This window comes from Propithecus coquereli, unplaced genomic scaffold, assembly GCF_000956105.1.
Source record: "Propithecus coquereli isolate 6110/MARCELLA unplaced genomic scaffold, Pcoq_1.0 Scaffold71, whole genome shotgun sequence".
In the NCBI taxonomy this organism is placed as follows: domain Eukaryota; kingdom Metazoa; phylum Chordata; class Mammalia; order Primates; family Indriidae; genus Propithecus; species Propithecus coquereli.
Window position 1 is genome coordinate 7,823,213 of NW_012153174.1, and position 19,233 is coordinate 7,842,445.

Here is a 19,233-nt window from a genome sequence, read left to right on the forward strand (position 1 = left end):
GCCTCCCAGAATGCTAGGATTACAGGCGTGAGCCCCCGTGCCTGGCCTAGATCTACATTTCTGTTAGGCCCTTTTCCTTTCTCATTTGCTTAATAAATATGATTAAACTATTTTACTTATCTTTGGCTCTTTTTTAATAGAGAAAAGTTGGAGAATCTCACGGGTCCTCTCTATACGAGAGCTGCAGGTAAAGTCTGAGGGGTGAGCAGGGCGGAGCCAGCTCCAGGTGAGACGTGGCGGTGCTGAACAGAGGCGGCGCTGAACACGGGCACCACTGGCTTATCAAGGAGAGGTTCTAGCCCTCTTGCCACAAGTCAATTAATAAATATCCTAGGAGCCCCAGGTCACTTCAGTGGCCTGAGCAGGGAGGCAGCCCCACCATCCCAAGTGTCATGGAAGGGCTGTAAACACCAGTTGTGCCTGGCCAGTCCCAGCAAGGCCAGCAGCAGCGGGTTCTCAAAGCAGCCACAGTTAGCCCGAGCACTGGGCTAACCACAGGCAAGTGCCCTAGAAGCCAGGCTGGAGGGGCCAGGACCAGGACCAGGGGCTCCCACACTTGGGGAAGCCAGGGGCGCAGCGCTCCCCACGCTCTAGGGAGCCAGGGCTCCACCCGCCGACATCCAGAGCAGCCCCACATGCCCACGCTCAAGGAAGCCAGGGTCCCAATGCCCCTCACGTTCAGGGGAGCCAGGGTTCCCTCTGTTGTACAGTTCTGTTGTTTTTGACAGATGGATAATACCATGTATACACCGTTACCATTACTGTGTCACACAGAAGGGTTTCACCACCCTCAAAGTCCTCTGTGCTCCGCCTGTTCATCCCTCCTCCCCCTAATACCTGGCAACCACCGATCTTTTTACTGTCTCCATAGTTTTGCCTTTTCCAAAATGTCATATAGTTGGAATCACACAGTATGTACCCTTTTCAGACTGGCTTCTTCCACGTAGCGATGTTCATCTCAGGTTCCTCTGTGACTTTTCATGGCTTGTCAGCGCATTTCTTTTTAGCACCGAACAGTGTTCCGTTGCATGAATGTACCACAGTTTTTCATCCTGCTACTTAAGAACATCGTTTGCTTCCAAAGTTTGACAATTCTGAGTAAAGCTGCTATTAATATAAACATGCATGTCTTGGGTTTTGTGTAGACATTAAGTTTTCAACTCTTTTAGGTAAATACCAAAGAGTGCTATTGCTGCATCATAGGGTAAGAGTATGTTTAGTTTTGTAAGTAACTGCCAAACTGTCTTCCAAAGTTTACATTCCCACCAGCAATAAATGACAATTCCTGTTGCTCCACATCCTCACCAGCACTTGGTGTTGCCAGTATTTTGGATTTTTGCCATTCTAATAGGTATTTAGTAGTATCTCATTGTTTTAATTTGCAATTTCCTAATGACATATGACATTGAGCGTCTTTTCATATGGTTATTTCTCTTTTTTGGTGATGTGTCTGTTCAGATCCTTTGCCCATTTTATAATCAGGTTGTTCATTTTCTTATTGTTGAATTTTAACCATTCTTTGTATATTTTGTATAACAGTGCTTCATCAGAAATATCTTTCACAAATATTTTTCCCATTTTGTGTCTTGTCTTTTCATTCTCTTCACAGTTTGTTTTGCAGACCATAAGTTTTAATTTATATTTTAATGAAGTTCCACATCAATTTTTTCCTTTGTGATTTATGCTTTTGGTGTTATATCTAAAAACTAATTGTAAAGCCATGGTCACTTAGATTTTCTCCTGTGTTTTCTAAGAGTTTTGTGTTTTACATTTAAGTCTGTGATCCATTTTCAGTTAATTTTTGTGAAAGGTGTAAGGTCTGTCAGGATTTGTTTTTTTGCATATGGATATCAGTTGTTCCAGCACCATTTGAGGGGGGGCATTGTTTGTTTTTTATTTGTTTGTTTGTTTCTTAAGAGACAGGGTCTTGTTCTGTCACCCAGGCTGGAGTACAGTGGTGTCATCATAACTCACTGCAAACACAAACCTCCTGGGCTTAAGCGATCCTCCTGCCTCAGCCTCCCAAGTAGCTGGGACTACAGGTGCGCACCGTCACACCCGGCTAATTTTTTCCTCCTTTCATTTCTGTAGAGATGGGGTCTCACTATGTGTTACCCAGGCCAGTCTTGAACTCCTGGCCTCAAGTGATCCTCCTACGTCAGCCTCCCAAAATGCTGGGAGCCACTGTGCCTAGCCAGCACAATTTGTTATAAAGACTGTCCTTTCTCCATTGAAATGTCTTTGTTCCTTTGTCAAATATCAGTTGACTATATCTATGAGGGTCAATTTATAGAGGCTCTCTGTTCTGCTCTGTTGATCTATTTGTCTTTCCTTTTGCCACGACCACACTGTCTCGATTACTGCAGCTTTACAGTAGAGTCTCAAAGTCGAGTAGTTCCAGTCCTCCAATTCTGTTCTTTTTTTTCAATGTTTTCTTGACTATTCTTTATTATTATCTTGCCTTTCCATATAAACTTCAGAATCAATTTGTTTATATCCACAAATTAACTTGCTGGAATCTTGATTGGGATTGCATTGAGTCTATATATCAAGTTGGGAAAAACTAACATCTTAATACTATTGAGCCTTCTTAGCCATGAACACAGAATATCTCTGCATTTATTTATATCTTGATTTCTTTCAGCAGAGTTTTTTAGCTTTCTTCATATAGATCTTGTGCATATTTTGTTAGATTTATTCCTAATTATTTCACTTATTTTGGTGCTAATGTAAGTGGTATTAAAAATAATTTTAAATTCCAATTGTTCATTGCTGGTATATAGGAGAGCATTTGACTTTTGAGTATTAACCCTGTATCCTGTAACCTTGCTATAACCACTTAGTAGTTCCAGTAGTGTTTTTGTTTTCTCTTTTGAATTTTCTTTTGAAATATGTCATTTGTGAACAAAGACAGCTTTATTTCTTCCTTATCAGTATATATGCCTTTTATTTTCCTTTTTTGTCTTACTGCATTAGCTAGGACTACCAGTGCCGTATCCAATAGCAGTGGTGAGAGGAGACTTCCTGCCCTGTCCCTGATCTTAAGGGGAAACGATGTAGTTTCTCATTATTAAGTGCGATGTTAGCTGTAGGGGTGTTGTTTGTTTGTTGTTCCATCTGCTAAAGACAGCATCACTTTGAAAGAAAAGAATATTAGCTCTCCTGCCCTTCTTTTATTACACTCTTCCTTTCTACCTACCTACCTTTGCTTTTGCATTTTATATTGTTAAGACTGATAACATTCTGTTCTGTCACCATAATTAAGCCTTGCACATGTTATCTACAGGTTGATTCTCAAAGATGAAAATCAATAAATGGTATTTATATTATTATGATTATATAGGTTGAGTATCCCTTATCTGAAATACTTGGGACCAGAGTGTTTTGAATTTCAGATTTTGGAATATTTGCAGTATATATACCAGTTCAGCGTTTCCTTTTCCTCCAAAATCTGAAACTTTTTGAGTGCTGACATGATGCTTAAAGGAAATGCTCATTGGAGCATTTTGGATTTTGGATTTTCAGATTGGAGGTGCTTGCCCTGTCTAACTGTGTTTACTGTACAGGAAGATACGATACCACATTCGGTTTCCTTTCTTGTATGACATTTTTTCCTAGAGCCTTATATTGACCTTCATTTTCCTGGCACTGCCTGAACATCAACCTAATTTTTTTCTAACTCCTCAAAAATGATATCAAATAATTGGAGTTATCCTTTTCCTTTGTAATCTTCCTTTTGGAGCTTCCATCCCTCTAATCCAATTTTGCTCTGCTCTCAGCTATTATCCTGTATTAATCACATAGGTTTGTTCCAACTATTGGTTTTTTGTAGGTGTTCTTTAGCAAGTTGAGGAAGCTCCCCTTTATTCCTAGTTTGCTGATAGTTTTTATCACAATTGAGTATTAGATTCTGTCAAATTCCTTTTCTACATCTATTGATCTGATCATATAATTTTTCTTCTTTAGCTTGTTTATAGGATGGATTATATTAATTGATTTTTGAATGTTGAACAAGCCTTGTATACCTGGCATAAATCCCATTTGGTTGTGGTATATAATCCTTTTTGTATATAGTTGGATTAGATTTGCTAATATTTTGTTGAGAACTTTTGCATTTATTTCATAAGAGATACTAGCCTGTGGGTTTCCTTCCATGTAATGTCTTCGTCTGGTTTTGCTACTAGGGTAATGTTGCCCTCATACAATGAGTTGAGGAGTACAGTATTCCCTCTGCTTCTATTTGCTGGAAGAGATTATAGAAGTTTGCTGTAATTTCTTCCTTAAACGTTTTGTAGACTTCACTAGTGAACTAGGCCTTCTGCTTTCTGTTTTGGAAGGTTATTAATTATTGATTCAATTTCTTTAATAGATATAGGCCTATTCAGATTGTCTATTCCTCCTTGTGTGAGTTTTGATAGATTGTATAGTTCAAGGAATTGGTCCATTTTACCTAAGTTATCGAATTTTGAGGCATAGGGTTTTTCATAACATTCCTTTAGTATTCTTTTAATGCCCATGGTATCAGTAATGATGACTTCTCTTTTATTTATGATATTAGTAATTTATATGTCTCCTCTTTTTTATTCTTGGTTAGCCTGGTTAGAAGTCTACCAATTTTTATTGATCTTTTCAAAGAAAACTTAGGTAAAATGGACCAGATTTTAGGTTTCTCGATTTTTCTCTGTTGATTTCCTGTTTTCAGTTTCATTGATTTCTGCTCTCATTTTCATTACTGCTTTTATTATTTTTCTTGGTTTCAATTTGCTCCTATTTTTCTTATTTCATAAAATGAAAGCTTAGATTATTGATTTTAGATCTTTTTTCCTAATATATGCATTCGGTGCTATAAATTTCCCTCTAAGCACTGCTTTTGCTACATCCCATGAATTTTAATGTATGTTTTTAATTCGTTCAAAATATTTTTTAATTTCTCTCAAGACTTCTTCTTTGACTCATGTGTTGTTAAACTCCAAATATTTTGGTGTTTTCTTTTTTTCTGTTATTGATTTCTAGTTCTTTTGTGGTCTAAGAGGATACTGAGTATGATTTCTATACTTTTAAATTTGTTGAGGTGTGTTTTGTGGCCCAGAGTGTGGTCTTGGTGAATGTTCCATGTGAGCTTGAAAAAAATATGTATTCTGCTGCTGTTGGATGAAGAATTCAGTAATGCCAAGTAAATCCTGTTGACTGATGGTGCTGTCCGTTCAAGTCAGTCCTTACTGATTTTCTGCCTGCTGGATCTGTCAGTCACTGACAGAGGGGTGTTGAAGTCTCCAGCCATAACAGTGAATTTGTTTATCTCTCCTCACAGTTCTATCAGTTTGCCTGATGTATTTTGATGCTCTGTTGTTAGGCACATACGTATTAAAAATTCTTATGTCTTCTTAGTGAATTGACTCCTTTATTATTATTTAATGCCATTTCCTATCTACAGTGATTTTCTGTGCTCTGAAATCTACTCAGTCTGAAATTAAAACAGCTACACCAGCTTTCTCTTATTAGTGTTAGCATGGTATATCTTTCTCCATCCCTTCACTTTTAATCTACCTGTACCTTTATATTTAATGAAAGTTTCTTGTAGACAACATACAGTTGGTTCTTGTTTTTTGTCCACTCTGATAGTCTCTTTGTGTATTGAGATCATTCACATTTAAAGTGATTATTAACATGATTGAATTAATATTGACCATATTTATAACTGTTTTTTACTGGTTGCCCCATTGTTTCTTTTTTTGTGTTACACTCCTTTTCTGCCTTTTCTCATTTTAATTGAACATTTGTTATGATTCCATTTGCTTGTTTCTTTCAGCATATCAATCATACTTATTTTTTAAATTTTTCTAGAGGTTGCCCTACAGTTTGCAATATACAATTAAAACCAATTGAGTCCGCTTTCAAATAACACCGTCCCACTTCACAGGTGGTACAGGTACCTTATAATAGAGCGTTCCCAATTCCTCCCTCTCATCCCTTATAACGCTGCTGTCATTCATTTATTTCACTTGCCCATACGGATGTAATCACTGAATACATTATTGTTTATCATTTAAACAAACTGTTATCTCTGAGATCAACTTAGCACAAGAAATGTAAAAGATTTTGTTTTACCTTCATTTATTCCTTCTCTAATGATCTTCTTTCTTTATATAGATCCAGATTTCTGACATGTTTTCCTTACATCTCACCATTTTCATACAGCATTCTCTGTGGGTCTCCTCTGCTTCCATGCCTGCTCTGAAGCTGCCCTGCAGGCCTATGTGCAGGTCTGAGGGATTTACTAACAGACTGTTGTCGTAGAGGCAGGACCGAGTGCTGCCAAGTCCTCTGGTAGGAACCAGTCAACTGGGCTTTAAGAGAAAACAAAGCCCCAGCTTCAAAATAGCAAAGATTAGCTGAGCCTCCCACACAGGAACTCCCATAGCAAAGCGGCAGCTAGGCAGTGACCCGCTCCCACCAGTGTCCTCGCCCCGCATACCAAGCGGTTGCGGCCTGCCCAGCTCCAACCCCATCAAACCCATGCGAGGCCGGGGTGCTCACTGCTCTGTGACAACAGCAGGTAACCCCTTCTCAGCCTCAAAACCTTGCCCCGCTCTGCGCCTCCTGGCCCAGGCCTCAGCGATGACTCGTCCCCCACATGGCTCCAAGGGAGCTCCTTCACATCTGCAGGAGGTCTGTGCGGGTGCCTCCGCAGCTCTTAGTGGCAGCTAAATCGGCTGAGCATCTGGGACTCAGCTGAATGTTGAGCATTTTCTCTGAGCAGGGATTGAAAGGGCCCTGAATGAATTCCAGGCATGAAGCCGTCATTCACTGGGAGCTGGCAGCAACCCTCTGTCCATCCACGCCTCAGGGATGGCACACACTCTTTGCTCGTGGCACCTGGCCTTCTCATCTCTGCACTCCCTGAATGCCGCTCTGGAGTCTGTGGGGACTTCTTTCTGCTTTATTGTCTGTGACGAAATCGTTCTGCAGCATTGATTTTGTCTCCCTCGCACACGTCGTGGTACTGGATGCAGCGAGCACGCATGGGTGCCGATGTCTCTGTGGAAGGGGGTGGCAAAGCCCTGTCTTCAAACCAGGTTTCAGCCTCTAAACAGAAGAAAAGAATTGGGAGCCCCAACTTCTTTCATTCAGGAAGTAGGGGAGAGGGGGATGTAGCAGAGAGCTCAGGCTACTGAGGAAGCTGGTCCCCAGGCCGCGTTGAGGGCCAGGCCGGCCCAGTGTGCCCTGCAGCCGAGGCGCTTCCCTCCGGACCCTTCTGAAAAGGAAGTTGTAATAGCTATGTGGTGTTTCCCTAAACCTAATTACCAGGGGTTTCTCTACATAGGACACGCAAAGTCAAGGCCTTTCATAGCAAACTGCAGGCGAGTTGACAAGTATAGTGTCACAACCTTCAACCCTGACGAAATTGTTTTTTCTTTCTGATGCTCATGTAAGTGAATATTCAAGACACTAACAGTTTAATTGTAGACTTCCTAGACATCCCTTGGAATTTATTTAGGGTTGCCAGAAAAGATTTCCGATGGTTTGTAGACCTTAGATGAAATGCATTTCCTCAACTCTTGCCTTGTTCTCTAATTGGAAGGAAATTGCTTAATCCCATATAAATGTAAATGCTATTAACAACCACAGATATCGTAGGATAAAAAGTAACTTTGGCTGGTAGCAGTCTACTTCTTATTAATTCATTTAACAGTCATTTACCAAGCTCTGGTAAACCAGCGAGCCCAGCCCCATGCTGGGCCCACAGCCCGGGGGTGCTTGGCCACTGCGCAGGGCGCGCTCTGGGCTGTGGGGACTCAGCCACACGGTTCTTCCCCTCGCACCTCCTCACGCGCCTGCCTGTTGTGGACCAGTCACACTCCTTCCCAGCTGCATTATGAGCCTTTATTGACTTGACTTTTCATCCTTTTGACCCAGTGTTGATTAGATTTGCAAGGACAGTGTCATTAGCTGGGGCAGCCTTTTCAAAATCAAGATCTATTATTTTCATTTTTAAAAAGTTGTTCAAGTATGCATTGCATGAGTGTGTCTTAATAACTAAGCCTACCAGTTCTCATACTTCTGTTTTATCCTCTAAAGATAAATTTTCTCCTAATGCTTGCTCTAGTGGGGAATGAAATTTTTTGCTCCAAGAGTGAGAAGGAAGACTCTTCTATTTTTCTAAATATTCCACACCTTTTTCTTCAAACATCTAACTTTACCACTTTTCAACAAGGATGGTCTGCGACTTGCCAGTGTATCTAGGTGATATCTGTAATGGTTCACATCCAAGAAAACCATTCCATCTCAATCCCTGGCAAGACCCTGAATCCTGGAGGCTCTGCCAGCTTCGCAGTGTGTTGCCTGCCCTTCCTCCATGCTCGCTGGCCTCAGCCCCTCCACGATGTGCAGGCTCGGCCAAGGCACACTTTTGGCCTGGCCCTGTCGCCTGTGGACCCACCTCACTGCCTTCCTTAGGAGCCTTCCCTGACCCTCAAGCCAGCCCAGAGAGCATCTCTGCTGCTCTTCTTAGGGGTCTTTTCCATTCTTCCCATCCAAGTACTGACCAGGCCCAACCCTGCTTAGCTTCCAAGATCAGACGAGATTGGGCGCGTTCAGGGTGGCATGGCCATAGACTTTTCTATTTCTCATTTAGCAATTTTTTCATGGTATTTTTACTCGTTGTTTATTTATCTGCTTCCCCAACCAGACTGTGGAATCACAGAGAGTGAAGATCACAGCATTCATCTTTGTGTTTCTATGTGTTAGTACCACACATAAATCCCACACTAAATAGCATCATATGCATATTTGTTGCTTGAATAAATAACTCACAGATTTTGTAGTAAAAAAGAAATCTCTGTATCCTTAATCACAATAGCAATAAGGACACCAGAGAAGTCACATAATAGGAGATATTAGCATGCCAATAAGAATATTTACCTTTCTTGGCTGAGCACAGTGACTCATACCCGTAATCCCAGCACTTTGGGAGGCTGAGGCAGGAGGATTGCTTGAACCCAGGGGTTTGAGACCAGCCTGGGCAACATAGCAAGACCCTGTCTCTATCAAAAAAAAAAAAAAATAGCTGGACATGGCGGCACGTGCTTGTAGTGCTGGCTACTTGGGAGGCTGAGGCAAGAAGATCACTTGAGCCCAGGATTTGGAGTTTGCACTGAGCCACGACCAGACCACTACACTTCTGCCTGGGCTCCAAAGCAAGACCGCATCTCTAAAAAATAAATAATAAAATAAATAAAATTTATCTTTCCTTATGAAAGAAGTGGAGACTAAAATAAACAATGCTGTTACGCAGCAGACAAATTCTATTTTTTTTTTTTTTTGAGACAGAGTCTCACTATGTTGCCCTAGCTAGAGTGCCATGGCATCAGCCTTGCTCATAGCAACCTCAAACTCCTGGACTCAAGCGATCCTCCTGCCTCAGCCTCCCAAGTAGCTGGGACTACAGGCATGCGCCACCATGCCTGGCTAATTTTTTCTATATATATTTTTAGTTGTCCAGATCATTTCTTTCTATTTTTTAGTAGAGACGGGGTCTCGCTCTTGCTCAGGCTGGTCTTGAACTCCTGACCTTGAGCAATCCACCCACCTCAGCCTCCCAGAGTGCTGGGATTACAGGCGTGAGCCACCGCGCCCGGCCGAGACAAATTCTTAAGATGATGTTAGTAACAGTGTAGTAGAACCAGTGCTCTGAATCGTGGCCATGTGAATCAGAAAGTCCTTTTGGGAAACACTTTCTAAATGGATTTTTCTATGTCTTCAATATCATACTCTTTGACACAGGAATTCTACTTACCTAAGGAAGGGCCTTAGTACAGAAAAGGCCTTATATAGAGAGATATTCACAGCCACACCCTGAAGTAACCTGGAGACCTAAATGTCCAGAATGGGGAATGGTTGCAGGGTCGTGACACGACACTTCAGTGGAATGACAGTGAGGTGGATGACGGTCCTCACACAAAACTCACAGCAGCCTGAAAAGCAGAAGGAGATAGGGCACTATGGGTTCAAATATGTGTGCATCTGGAAAAAGATCACAACAGATCAAGCAAAAACAAAAATACTTGGTTAGGTAGTGGTATTTGGGCAAGTTTTAAAACTGCTTATTGTTATAATTTTGTTTGTACAACAAATGGAAATTACAAAAGGCTTAGGAACATTCATACACAGTCACAGGTGAGGAAAAAAAATCACATGGGGCCTCTCATGTCGTCCTGTGTGTGCCGAGGGGCAGCGAGGCACCGGGAAGGGCAGCAGCACCCCTGAGAAGCCGACTGTCCTGTCCCCCCCAGGCACCGTCGTCGGTGTGGATGAGAGCACGGCTTTCTCGTGGCCTGCGTGTGACCAGTGTGGCAACGGGAGATTGGAACAGAGGCCAGAAGACAGGTGAGGGGCGGGGGCGGGGCCCGCAGAGCGCGGCAGCAGCCCAGCCCCAGGGTCCGGCCGCCGCCGTGGGCCTCGCGGGGGCAGCTGCCCAAGTGCTCCTGGCCACCTCGGCATCTGCGGAGCCGCGGGAAAGAGCGAGCCCGGTGCCCACTGTGTTTCCCAGCAGGGATTTCCGCTGCTTTTTGCTGCTGCGCCTATCTTAAAAGAGAAAGCTGGGTTTTGTCCTCAGCTCCTTTATTATCAATCAGGAGAATAGAGAAAAACAGAAGAACAAGAATAAGGGGGGAGGGGAGGCGCAGAAACCTACCTGACGGGCACAGTGAACACTGGGCACACCCACAGCCGCGGCTCAGGCACTGCGAGAGCGATCCGTGTAACGAGAACGTCTGTACCCCGGTAGTATGTTGAAATAAAAAGAGTGAGGCACACTGGTGACCGTCCAGCTCGGCCTGTGTGAGGCACAGACTGTGCCCAGCCCCGTGCGCAGCCACCTGGACAGACGCCCCTTCCCCGCCGACGTGCTGCCCACCCGGGCCTGCGTCTGGGCCCGTGCCGCGCACTCTGCCCTGTGGAGTCAGCTCTCTGGCCTCCAGCGTGCACTGTGTCATGGGGCCAAAACGGGCAACCCCGTTACTTTTCTGCTTCTTAAGGAGCAAAGAGCAAACGTGTCCTTGACACCGCCTAGGTTGGTGGCCTTAGGAACACACAAGTCACCGCGGAATCACATTGAAGAGACCCGGAGCGGGGGTCCAGGCTTGCGTGGTAGCGTACAAGAGCTGCAGTGGTGGTTAAGGGCGGGCTCCCCCCGGGGGAGGGTGGCCTAGCCCCCTCAGCCACCAGAGGGCCTTGGGCCCTTGGCCTCCCCCTCCGCCCCACGTGTTTTTCTGCCCCAGTGTCCCCTCAGCAGCCTCCAGCGCTGTTAGCCGAAGCTGCCATCCCTCAGAACAGCCAAACCGCGTTCTGAGAGTGACCGGCCTTTTCTGTGTCAGCAAACATTCAAGGCTGGAAAGACGTGCACTGCTGGAACTCCTGACTGTGCCTTCTCTGGTCTTGTCCTCCCTTGTGTTTCACACACCAGAGGCGCCTTTTCCTGTGGGAGCTGTTCCCGGGTGGTCACGTCTCCTGTTCTCAAGAGACACCTGCAGGTCTTCCTGGACTGCCCCTCGAGACCCCAGTGCAGAGTGAAGGTCAAGGTAGGAGCTGGTGCCCGGAGCGCAGCCCGGGCGGGGGGAGCTGCAGCGCGATGGTTCCCAGGCGGGCAGCGGGTGCATCCAGAGCTCTTTCCAGAGGAGCCTCCCTGGGGAAGGGGAGGACTCACCCTTCACAAACGAAGTCTCTCCATGTTGTGACCCAAAAGTCGGCTTTGAGACTGAAGCTCTGACGACAGGTGGTTTAGATTGAGTGTGGACATTGTGGGGACGCGAGTAAGTTCACGCGAGCGCTTGCTGCGATGGGATGTTAACGCAGCCCGTTTCACTGCTCTTGCAGCTGCTGCAGCGCAGTATTGCTTCACTGCTGAGGTTTGCCGCCTGCGAGGACGGGGTGAGTGCAGCGAGGCCCGGCCCAGCGAGCCCCACGCTCTTCAGCCTGCGTGAGCAGGTCGCCCCCCAGGGGAAGCCCCTCTTTGGAAATGTCACTTCAGCTCAGCCTTGAGGGAGATGCAGGAATCTGTCCCCCTGGCTTTGATCACAGTAGCATGGTCCTGAGATTCGAGTCCTTCTGCCATGGTATCACGTTAAGAGACGAGAATTGCCTGAGACACTGGTTTTAATTGCTGGATATTCCAGACTCTGATTAACTGGTAATGTCACTGTTTCTTCTCAGAACTGGTTTGCCTGCCCTGAGAGTTGCTGTGGGGAGGCTCAGAAAAGTGTGCTGTGCTCCTCCAAGGAAAGCACCACCTAATATATAAGTTATAGGCCAAAGACAGTTTCTGCTTTGTGAAATTTGGCCTCATAAATGAGATGTCCTCAAGATGCACCTCTGTCTTGGCAAAGCATTTAAAAGCACGACGGGCGGGTGCTTGGGCCGTGTTCTGTAGCGGCGTCTGTGGCCAGGATGGGGTCCACATCCAGGGTGCCCACTTGGGCCAGCCTCTTGGGGCTCTGGTGATAGGGGAGGACGACTGTCCCTGGAACCTTTTGTCCACTGAATTTAAGGGGTCTGTTTCCAGTGGGCCCCCGTGGCCAGATTCCAGCCAGAATTTATGAAAACTTGATCCATCGTGCGGAGGCTCCTCCACCCACCCCTGCCTGCCCTTGTCTCCCCCCGCAACTCAGGGGCACTGCAGTTGACCCTCTTTTGTCCAAACCGTGGCTGGCAGAGCTGGGATTAGACTGGAATGTGCATAAACCCATGAGCAGGGTCTCCAGGATCACCAGTCTGAGCCGAGGTTCCGAGCCCTGACCTGGCAGTAGAACCGCCTGTGGAGCTCCAGCGGGTTTCTGCTCTCTCCTGGGATAAAGCCCACTGACTGTAAAGGTCCCTGGTGACCCCGAGCTCCAGCTCAGCCTGGCCCAGGCTGCAGGAGGCTCATCAGCGAGCGTTCCCTAATTGTGCATAAGCCGGGTGATTACACGGGCCAAGAACTGTGCTCCTTGCTTTTCTCGTGTTTCTTCCTGCAGTCCCCCCAAATCCCAGCAAGGCAGAATGCATGTTGCACTGCCAGGGAGATGACGAGGGCTCCCAGCAACAAATCCCACACAGGGGAAGTCGTCATTATCCCCACGGATGCGACCACCTAACAGAGCTGGGAGCCAGCCCAGATGCATGGCAGGGCCCCTCGTGTGTGTGTTTCTGTTCTCACGGGGGTTTAAGCGTGTACTGCAACAGGCGGCGAGGCAGGGGTGCCTGCTGACTGATTCCTTGCTTCCTCCTCAAGGTCCCGGGGGCGGGAGGAAGGAAGGAGGAGGCAGCGCTGGGAAGGGGGTGCTGCCGGGGCTGACCGTGTGGAGGTTTCCAAGGTGGAGTGCTGAGCAGGTGCTCAGGACTGCGGATCCGGGCTATCAGGGACTGCGTCTTGGTGGAGAACACTGGGGGAAGCAGAGGACAGGAAACGCTCCTGTTCGAGAACGCAGAACAGAATGAACCAAAACCATGACCTAAACAAAACTAATAACACGTGGGCATGGCAGGCAGATCTCCCCCGCCCCTGGCGGAGCTGCGGCTGCGCAGGAGGGTGGCTTCAAGAAGGCCCCAGTGGTGGACAGTCGATGGCGCTTGATGCCCCCTGACAATCCCCACCACTCTTTAGGGCCCCAGAGACCAGAAATCCTTGGCAGAAGTCCTCCCTCCTTCACTTGGTTTCCTTCTGGCTCGGGCAGCTTGCTCCTCCCACTCATTTAACTTGTCCACTAGAACGTTCCCGCAGGTAAAACCCTGCTTGTAAAGAGCTTCACAGCCTGCGTGCATGAGTGCACATGTGCACACGCTCGCGTGCATGTGTCTGCTTGGGTGTGCTGTATGTGTGTGTGCGTGTGTGTGCCTTGGGTGAGGCACGCAGGGTGGCAGCAGCCCCGGGCGTCACCATTGTGGGTGCTCTGGCTTTAGGGCCTACACCAGTGGACTGAGGGCAAGTTCTGAGCCTAGAGGTGCACATTTCAGGAAGCTCCTCACCCAGACCCTGGCTTCATTCACAGTGGATAGTTGGTGCCTTACGTCTGACCTGGAGAGAAGCCAGTAGAAAAGGGGCATCCAAAGGGCCTGGGTGTAGACTTTAGCTGAGGGTCACCAGTCTGGATTCTGTCCGTTTTCTGGCTGAAAATGTACATTCAGCAAAATCCAGAGAATCAAATCAGGATTCCACAAAAGCGGTCGCTCCATTCCCTGGAGCAAACATACTGTTTCTGGTTAGGACACACGGGCGTTAAGTTTTATGCCTCACTTCAGGGTGATCAGGCTGCAGATGTGAAGGCAACAGGATTGGCTGTTGTACGTGTCATTTCTCAACAGTAACATTCTAGAGATATGGAATTTGAAGTTTGTTTCCTTAGCTTTCAGAAAAGGAAAAGTTAAAAGAACACATATGTATATTGTGACTTCAAAAATAGAGACACATTTATTTTATACATATGCAGATATACATTCAAATGAATAGTGCATGTGAGTTTGCCGGTATGATTATCTTAACCTCCTCTTGTTAATTTTCCCCACATATAAAAGATTTATAATTTAAACTCCATTTATAGATGATACAGCCAAACCTAACATTCTGAAAAGGAATGACTTTTTGCTGACTTTTTTTCAAGTCAGAATTCCGTACTTTTACTCCAGAAGAGCACAGGAGGGCCCGGGCCCTGTGCTTCGCCCTGGCGCAGACACGCAAGGCTGACTGACGCTGGGGGAGACACCAGATGAGCGTCCTGCCCTCCCACCTCCACCTTCCGGCACGGCCGGTGACCCTGGCTCTGTGCCGGCCGCTGCTCCCTCCAGGCCAGCAGCCCTGCGGCTCGGCCTTGTTCGCCGCCACCTCTTTGGCATCGGCCGCTGGGCTTGTACAACCCCCCAGTGAGTGGACAGGTGAGCGGCGGGAACCCGCCGTCTGTGCCACGTGGCAGCCCGTGGGAAGGCTTCAGCGCATCTGCCTGTCTCGGCCAGCCACTCCCCCCCAACCCTGCCCCAGCTCCACGACACTGCCCTGTTGACCTTACTCTCACTTTTCACTAAGGAAGCCAAAACTCTTCACGAGGCACATTGAACAGGCGAGGTATTTCACACTAGGCCCGCCTTGCAAATGGGAAACGAAAGTTTCCCAGTGGGTCGGCATCAGAGTGGTGTTCGCATCCCAGATTGACCCTGATGTTCGTTGCTAGAAAACAAACCATCTCCAGACTTGGTGGCTGCAACATTTATTCTGCACACAGCCTGGCCGTCCGGACAGGGCTCCCCCAGAACAGCTCATCTCTGCTCCACTGGGCATCAGCTGGTCCCCCACACCGGGCGGGAGTCACAGAAGGCTCTGTCAGTCCTGGCAGGGCTCTGGCTGGACTCCCTCTCAACATGTGTCTGGGCGTCTGAGGGCCAGCTGGAAGCTGAGCACCTTTCGCAGCCAAACTTGGAATGTCACTTGGTGTCCCTTCCACTGCATTCTGTTCCCGAGAAGCTAGTCGCTGAGGCCAGCCCAGACTCATGAGGTCCCACCTTTGGTGGGAAGGGCACTGAGGAGCCATGGACTGTGCCTGCTTTGGCCACATCATCTGGCCTCTCCAGCCTCAGTCTCCTTGGCCGTGACATTTAATGATGGGTACATGCTGAACGCCACTGCTGCAGAGATTTGTGCAGGCCTCGCACCAAGGAGGGGGCCGGGGTGCCTCTGAAATTACTCTGCAAGTGGCCTTGCCTTCTAGGGCTCAGTGCCCCAGAAGGCCGAAGAGGTGATTATCTCAGTGCTTTTGAGCTTCTCCTTATTTTCAGCCCCAGCCCCAACAGCAAATGCTCTGCAGCTTGATCTATAGGGGCACCCCACAGCCTCCCACCCCGTCAGGGATGGGGACCCAGGCTGTCCTGTGCCTGTGTTCTCATCTAGAGATAAAACTCGCCGAGGATTAACCAGATAGAATGTGAAGAAAAGCTCAGTCTCCTGACTCCAGCACAGAAAGAGCTGTTTAGCCCAGCGTCACTTAAAAGAAATGGGATCCTCTCGAGGAGGGAAGTTTGGGGCAAAGTACCAGGAAATCCTTTGACCGGAAGTGTTGCTAGATTGGGGAAGTGTCCCAAAGGAAGTGGAGACAGCTGCAGGCACCCCGCGCCCCCAGCCCGGCCTTCCCAGCAGAGGCTTGCGTGTCGCCCCCAGGCCCTTTCCTAAGCCCAGGGGGATTGCTTATCATGACATCCAGCAACATCATTAATAAGAGATACTGTAAATGTTCCTTGTGTAAAAACAGAATTCAGCTATCAGAGTAAAGTCATTTCTTCATTGCCGTAATAAATGGGGCTTTTATAGCAGCTCTTCATTTCTCCCTCCCTGCCACTGTTCTCAGCCGGCCCGGGAGCGGAAGGTCACCGCTGGGGACAGGGCCTCTGCCCTGGCGCTTTGCTGTTCTGTGTTTGTGGGAACAGAACGTCCAGGGCTAACTCTGTTTGCTTTAACCAGTGTGCCTTTATCACTGCAGAGTTATGAAGTGAAGAGTGTCCTCGGAAAGGAGGTGGGGTTGTTAAATTGTTTTGTCCAGTCCGTAACCACCCACCCGACGAGCTGCGTTGGATTGGAGGAGATCGAGCTGCCCAGCACGGGAGGAACCTCTGCAGCACGCCGGCGGCAGCCCTGCGATCTGTGAACTTTGCATGTGGCTACAGGGTGGTGGCGGTGATCTGGGGTAGTTATTTGTTAACTATGCACAGAGCGAATGTAGTTTATGATCTTGGAATGAAACTTACTGAGATTTTCCTGGGACAAATGTTAATAAAATGGTTTTGTAAACTAAAAATCAAAATTCTTTCTCTACAGTTTTTTTTATTACCTTCTTGCAAATTCAGGAACATGTTGAATCTTAAACTTGAGGCCTTAATTTTATATTAGGCAATAATATTTTATCAGAAAAAAATTTGTTCAGTTGTAATTTTAAAGTATTTAAAATTTTGCCATGATTCATTATGTTTTTCTTGTAGTAATTGTTTTAACATTCCCCCAAAGAATTCCCGGCAAAGCTCAAATATTTGTCCCATACTGTGATGCTACAATAAATGTCATACGTAAGCATTTTACAGTTCAACATTTTAGGGAAAAATGTTCTGGGGAACTACGTTAGAGGTCAAACTGTTACCCATAAAGTGCAGACAACTTAACCAGGGTGCTTATAGCTGTACTGAATGGAGATGCAGATAGCTCACCCACCACAGCCCTGTGTAATCGGGCTGGGTAGTGTATGCAGAGAGCAAAGATTACAAACTTTGGTCAGTTATAATTTGCTTTGTTCGCAGAGATTTAAACCACAAATTAATTATCTTTGGACACTAAAGATTTTTGTGTTCGCTTCCGTATAGCAATATAATCATTACAGGCCAGGGTTAATTAATTACATAATATACACGTAGCAGCCCAAGACCAAGACAAGGTGCCTAATACCCAGTTTTCTCGCGGGGAGAGGCAGCTAGCTTGTTTGGATTAAACCTTGGAACATTACAAGTATTGGCAAGACAGCCAGTTTTAAGTAGTTTTGTGACTACCCTTTTCATCTCCTACATGGCTATTTTGTACCTTTTTTGCGTACTTTGAAAATCTTGACATTGTCCATAATACTGAGGAAAGTGAAAGTAAAGTCCCACAAAAGCCCAAGATGACTGAGACAAGCTTTTGGATGACTTGAAACCTCCTATACCCCCTCACCCTTCAGGCAGCCATAGTTAGGGAGCTCCTTGGCTGTCCTCAGCAGGGTCCCCAAATCAGCCAGCCCCTCCCCAAGTCTGGGCACTTTTTTGAGAACACCTTCCACTGGAGAGCTACTAGCTCAGCTAGCTTAGGCTGCACCGAGCAGGGCGAGCTAAATGCAACACACGGAGGTGGACGCAGGCATGGCGGGGACACCTGGTCTCCTGTCCCCCAGGCGCTCGCTGCACGCCTGGAATGAATCCGCACCCTTCCCTAGTGCGGGAGTCACCGCGAATGCAGGAAGCAGGGGCGATTTTAAATGCTGCTTTATTCTTACAAATACTGTAAAAATTAATATAAAAAAGTGAGCATGCTCAGTCTTTCCCTCTTATCTACAGTACAAAGGGTTTTCTGAAGTCTTTTTTTTTTTTTTTACAAATGTACCTTAGCTGCATGAATAGGAGTAAGATGTAGAAAAAGCCACCGTTACAAAAATAATTTAAGGGAAAATAACCACGTATAGCTTCTCTTGCAGTTCAGTGGTGGTAAGTCCAGGCTGTAGCTTCCTTTCGCTCGTGTGTCCCAGAGAAACTGCAGCCGGCGGCTCTGCGGCCCGGCAGGGCGCTCGTCGCGGCCCACGGGGCTGAGGTATGGGTCGTTGTGAGTCTCTCCGGCCCGCGAGCGTCACCGGCAGTCGGCGGCCCCGGCGGCCGGCAGGAAGGGCGCGCCGGGCAGCTGCTTGAAGAACTGCCGGAGGCCGGCCAGGTCCCGCGTGAGCTGCTCCACGCGCTGGTGCAGCTTCTCGTTCTCGGCCGACAGCTCCACCAGCTTCTGCTGCATCTCCTGGTTGCGCCGCTTGGCCTTGTCGCGGCTCTTGCGCACGGCGATGTTGTTGCGCTCGCGCCGCTGCCGGTACTCGGGGCTGCCGCGGTCCGGGCCCCTCTTGCCCGCGCCCTTCTCCCGGGCGGGGCCGGGCGCGGGGGTCGGCCCGGGGCTGCCGCGCGGCGGCTCGGGCGACGTGGGCGGCGTGGGCTGTCCGGCGGCCGCCAGGCTCACCACGGTCTGCGCGCACGCGGCTACCTGCGCGGGCAGCAGCGACCCGGGCGCGTCGCCGTCGCCCCAGTCGGGCTCGCGCTTGAGCGGGCGCGGGGCGGCGGGGCTGGGGCCCTGGGGGCGCGCGGGGCCTCCGGGCAGCAGCTCCAGGGCGCCCGCGCCGCCCGCGCCGCCCGCCTTGTGGTTGCTGTTGAAGAGGTCGGCGAAGAGCTCGTCGTGGCACAGCTCCAGCGTGGGCACGGCGGCCATGGAGTCGATGTAGGCGCTGAAGTCGATGGCGCTCTCGTCGTCGTACATGGCGGGGGCGGGGGCGCCCGGCTCGCCCGGGGCGCCCGGCTCGGCCCCGCGGCCCTGCTTGCCCGCCCGGCCCGGCTCGTAGAAGGGCGCGGGCTCCGCGGGCCAGGGCGCGCCGCGCGCCGGGCCGTCCAGGCTGAAGAGCGCGGCGCTCATGGCGACGTCGGGCCGGCTCCGCGTCCCAGTGCGGCTGT

General features: G+C 48.3%; 2 protein-coding genes across 2 annotated transcripts in view; one reads left to right on the forward strand and one right to left on the reverse strand.

The window, feature by feature from the left end:
- The window catches only part of LOC105824086 (DNA repair-scaffolding protein-like), a 59,147-nt gene extending 42,299 nt beyond the window's left edge, over positions 1-16,848 (forward strand). The window contains exons 7-10 of the mRNA XM_012661428.1: positions 10,293-10,386; positions 11,465-11,579; positions 11,875-11,928; positions 16,497-16,848. Of these exons, the coding sequence (XP_012516882.1) occupies positions 10,293-10,386; positions 11,465-11,579; positions 11,875-11,928; positions 16,497-16,661 (428 nt within the window). The 3' untranslated portion in view covers positions 16,662-16,848. The remainder of the gene's footprint in view (positions 1-10,292; positions 10,387-11,464; positions 11,580-11,874; positions 11,929-16,496) is intronic.
- Positions 16,849-18,001: 1,153 nt separating this feature from the next.
- On the reverse strand, positions 18,002-19,233 carry CEBPD (CCAAT/enhancer binding protein (C/EBP), delta). The gene has a single exon (XM_012661429.1). The coding sequence runs from the start codon at positions 19,193-19,195 to the stop codon at positions 18,377-18,379; it is 819 nt and encodes a 272-aa protein (XP_012516883.1). The 5' UTR covers positions 19,196-19,233; the 3' UTR covers positions 18,002-18,376.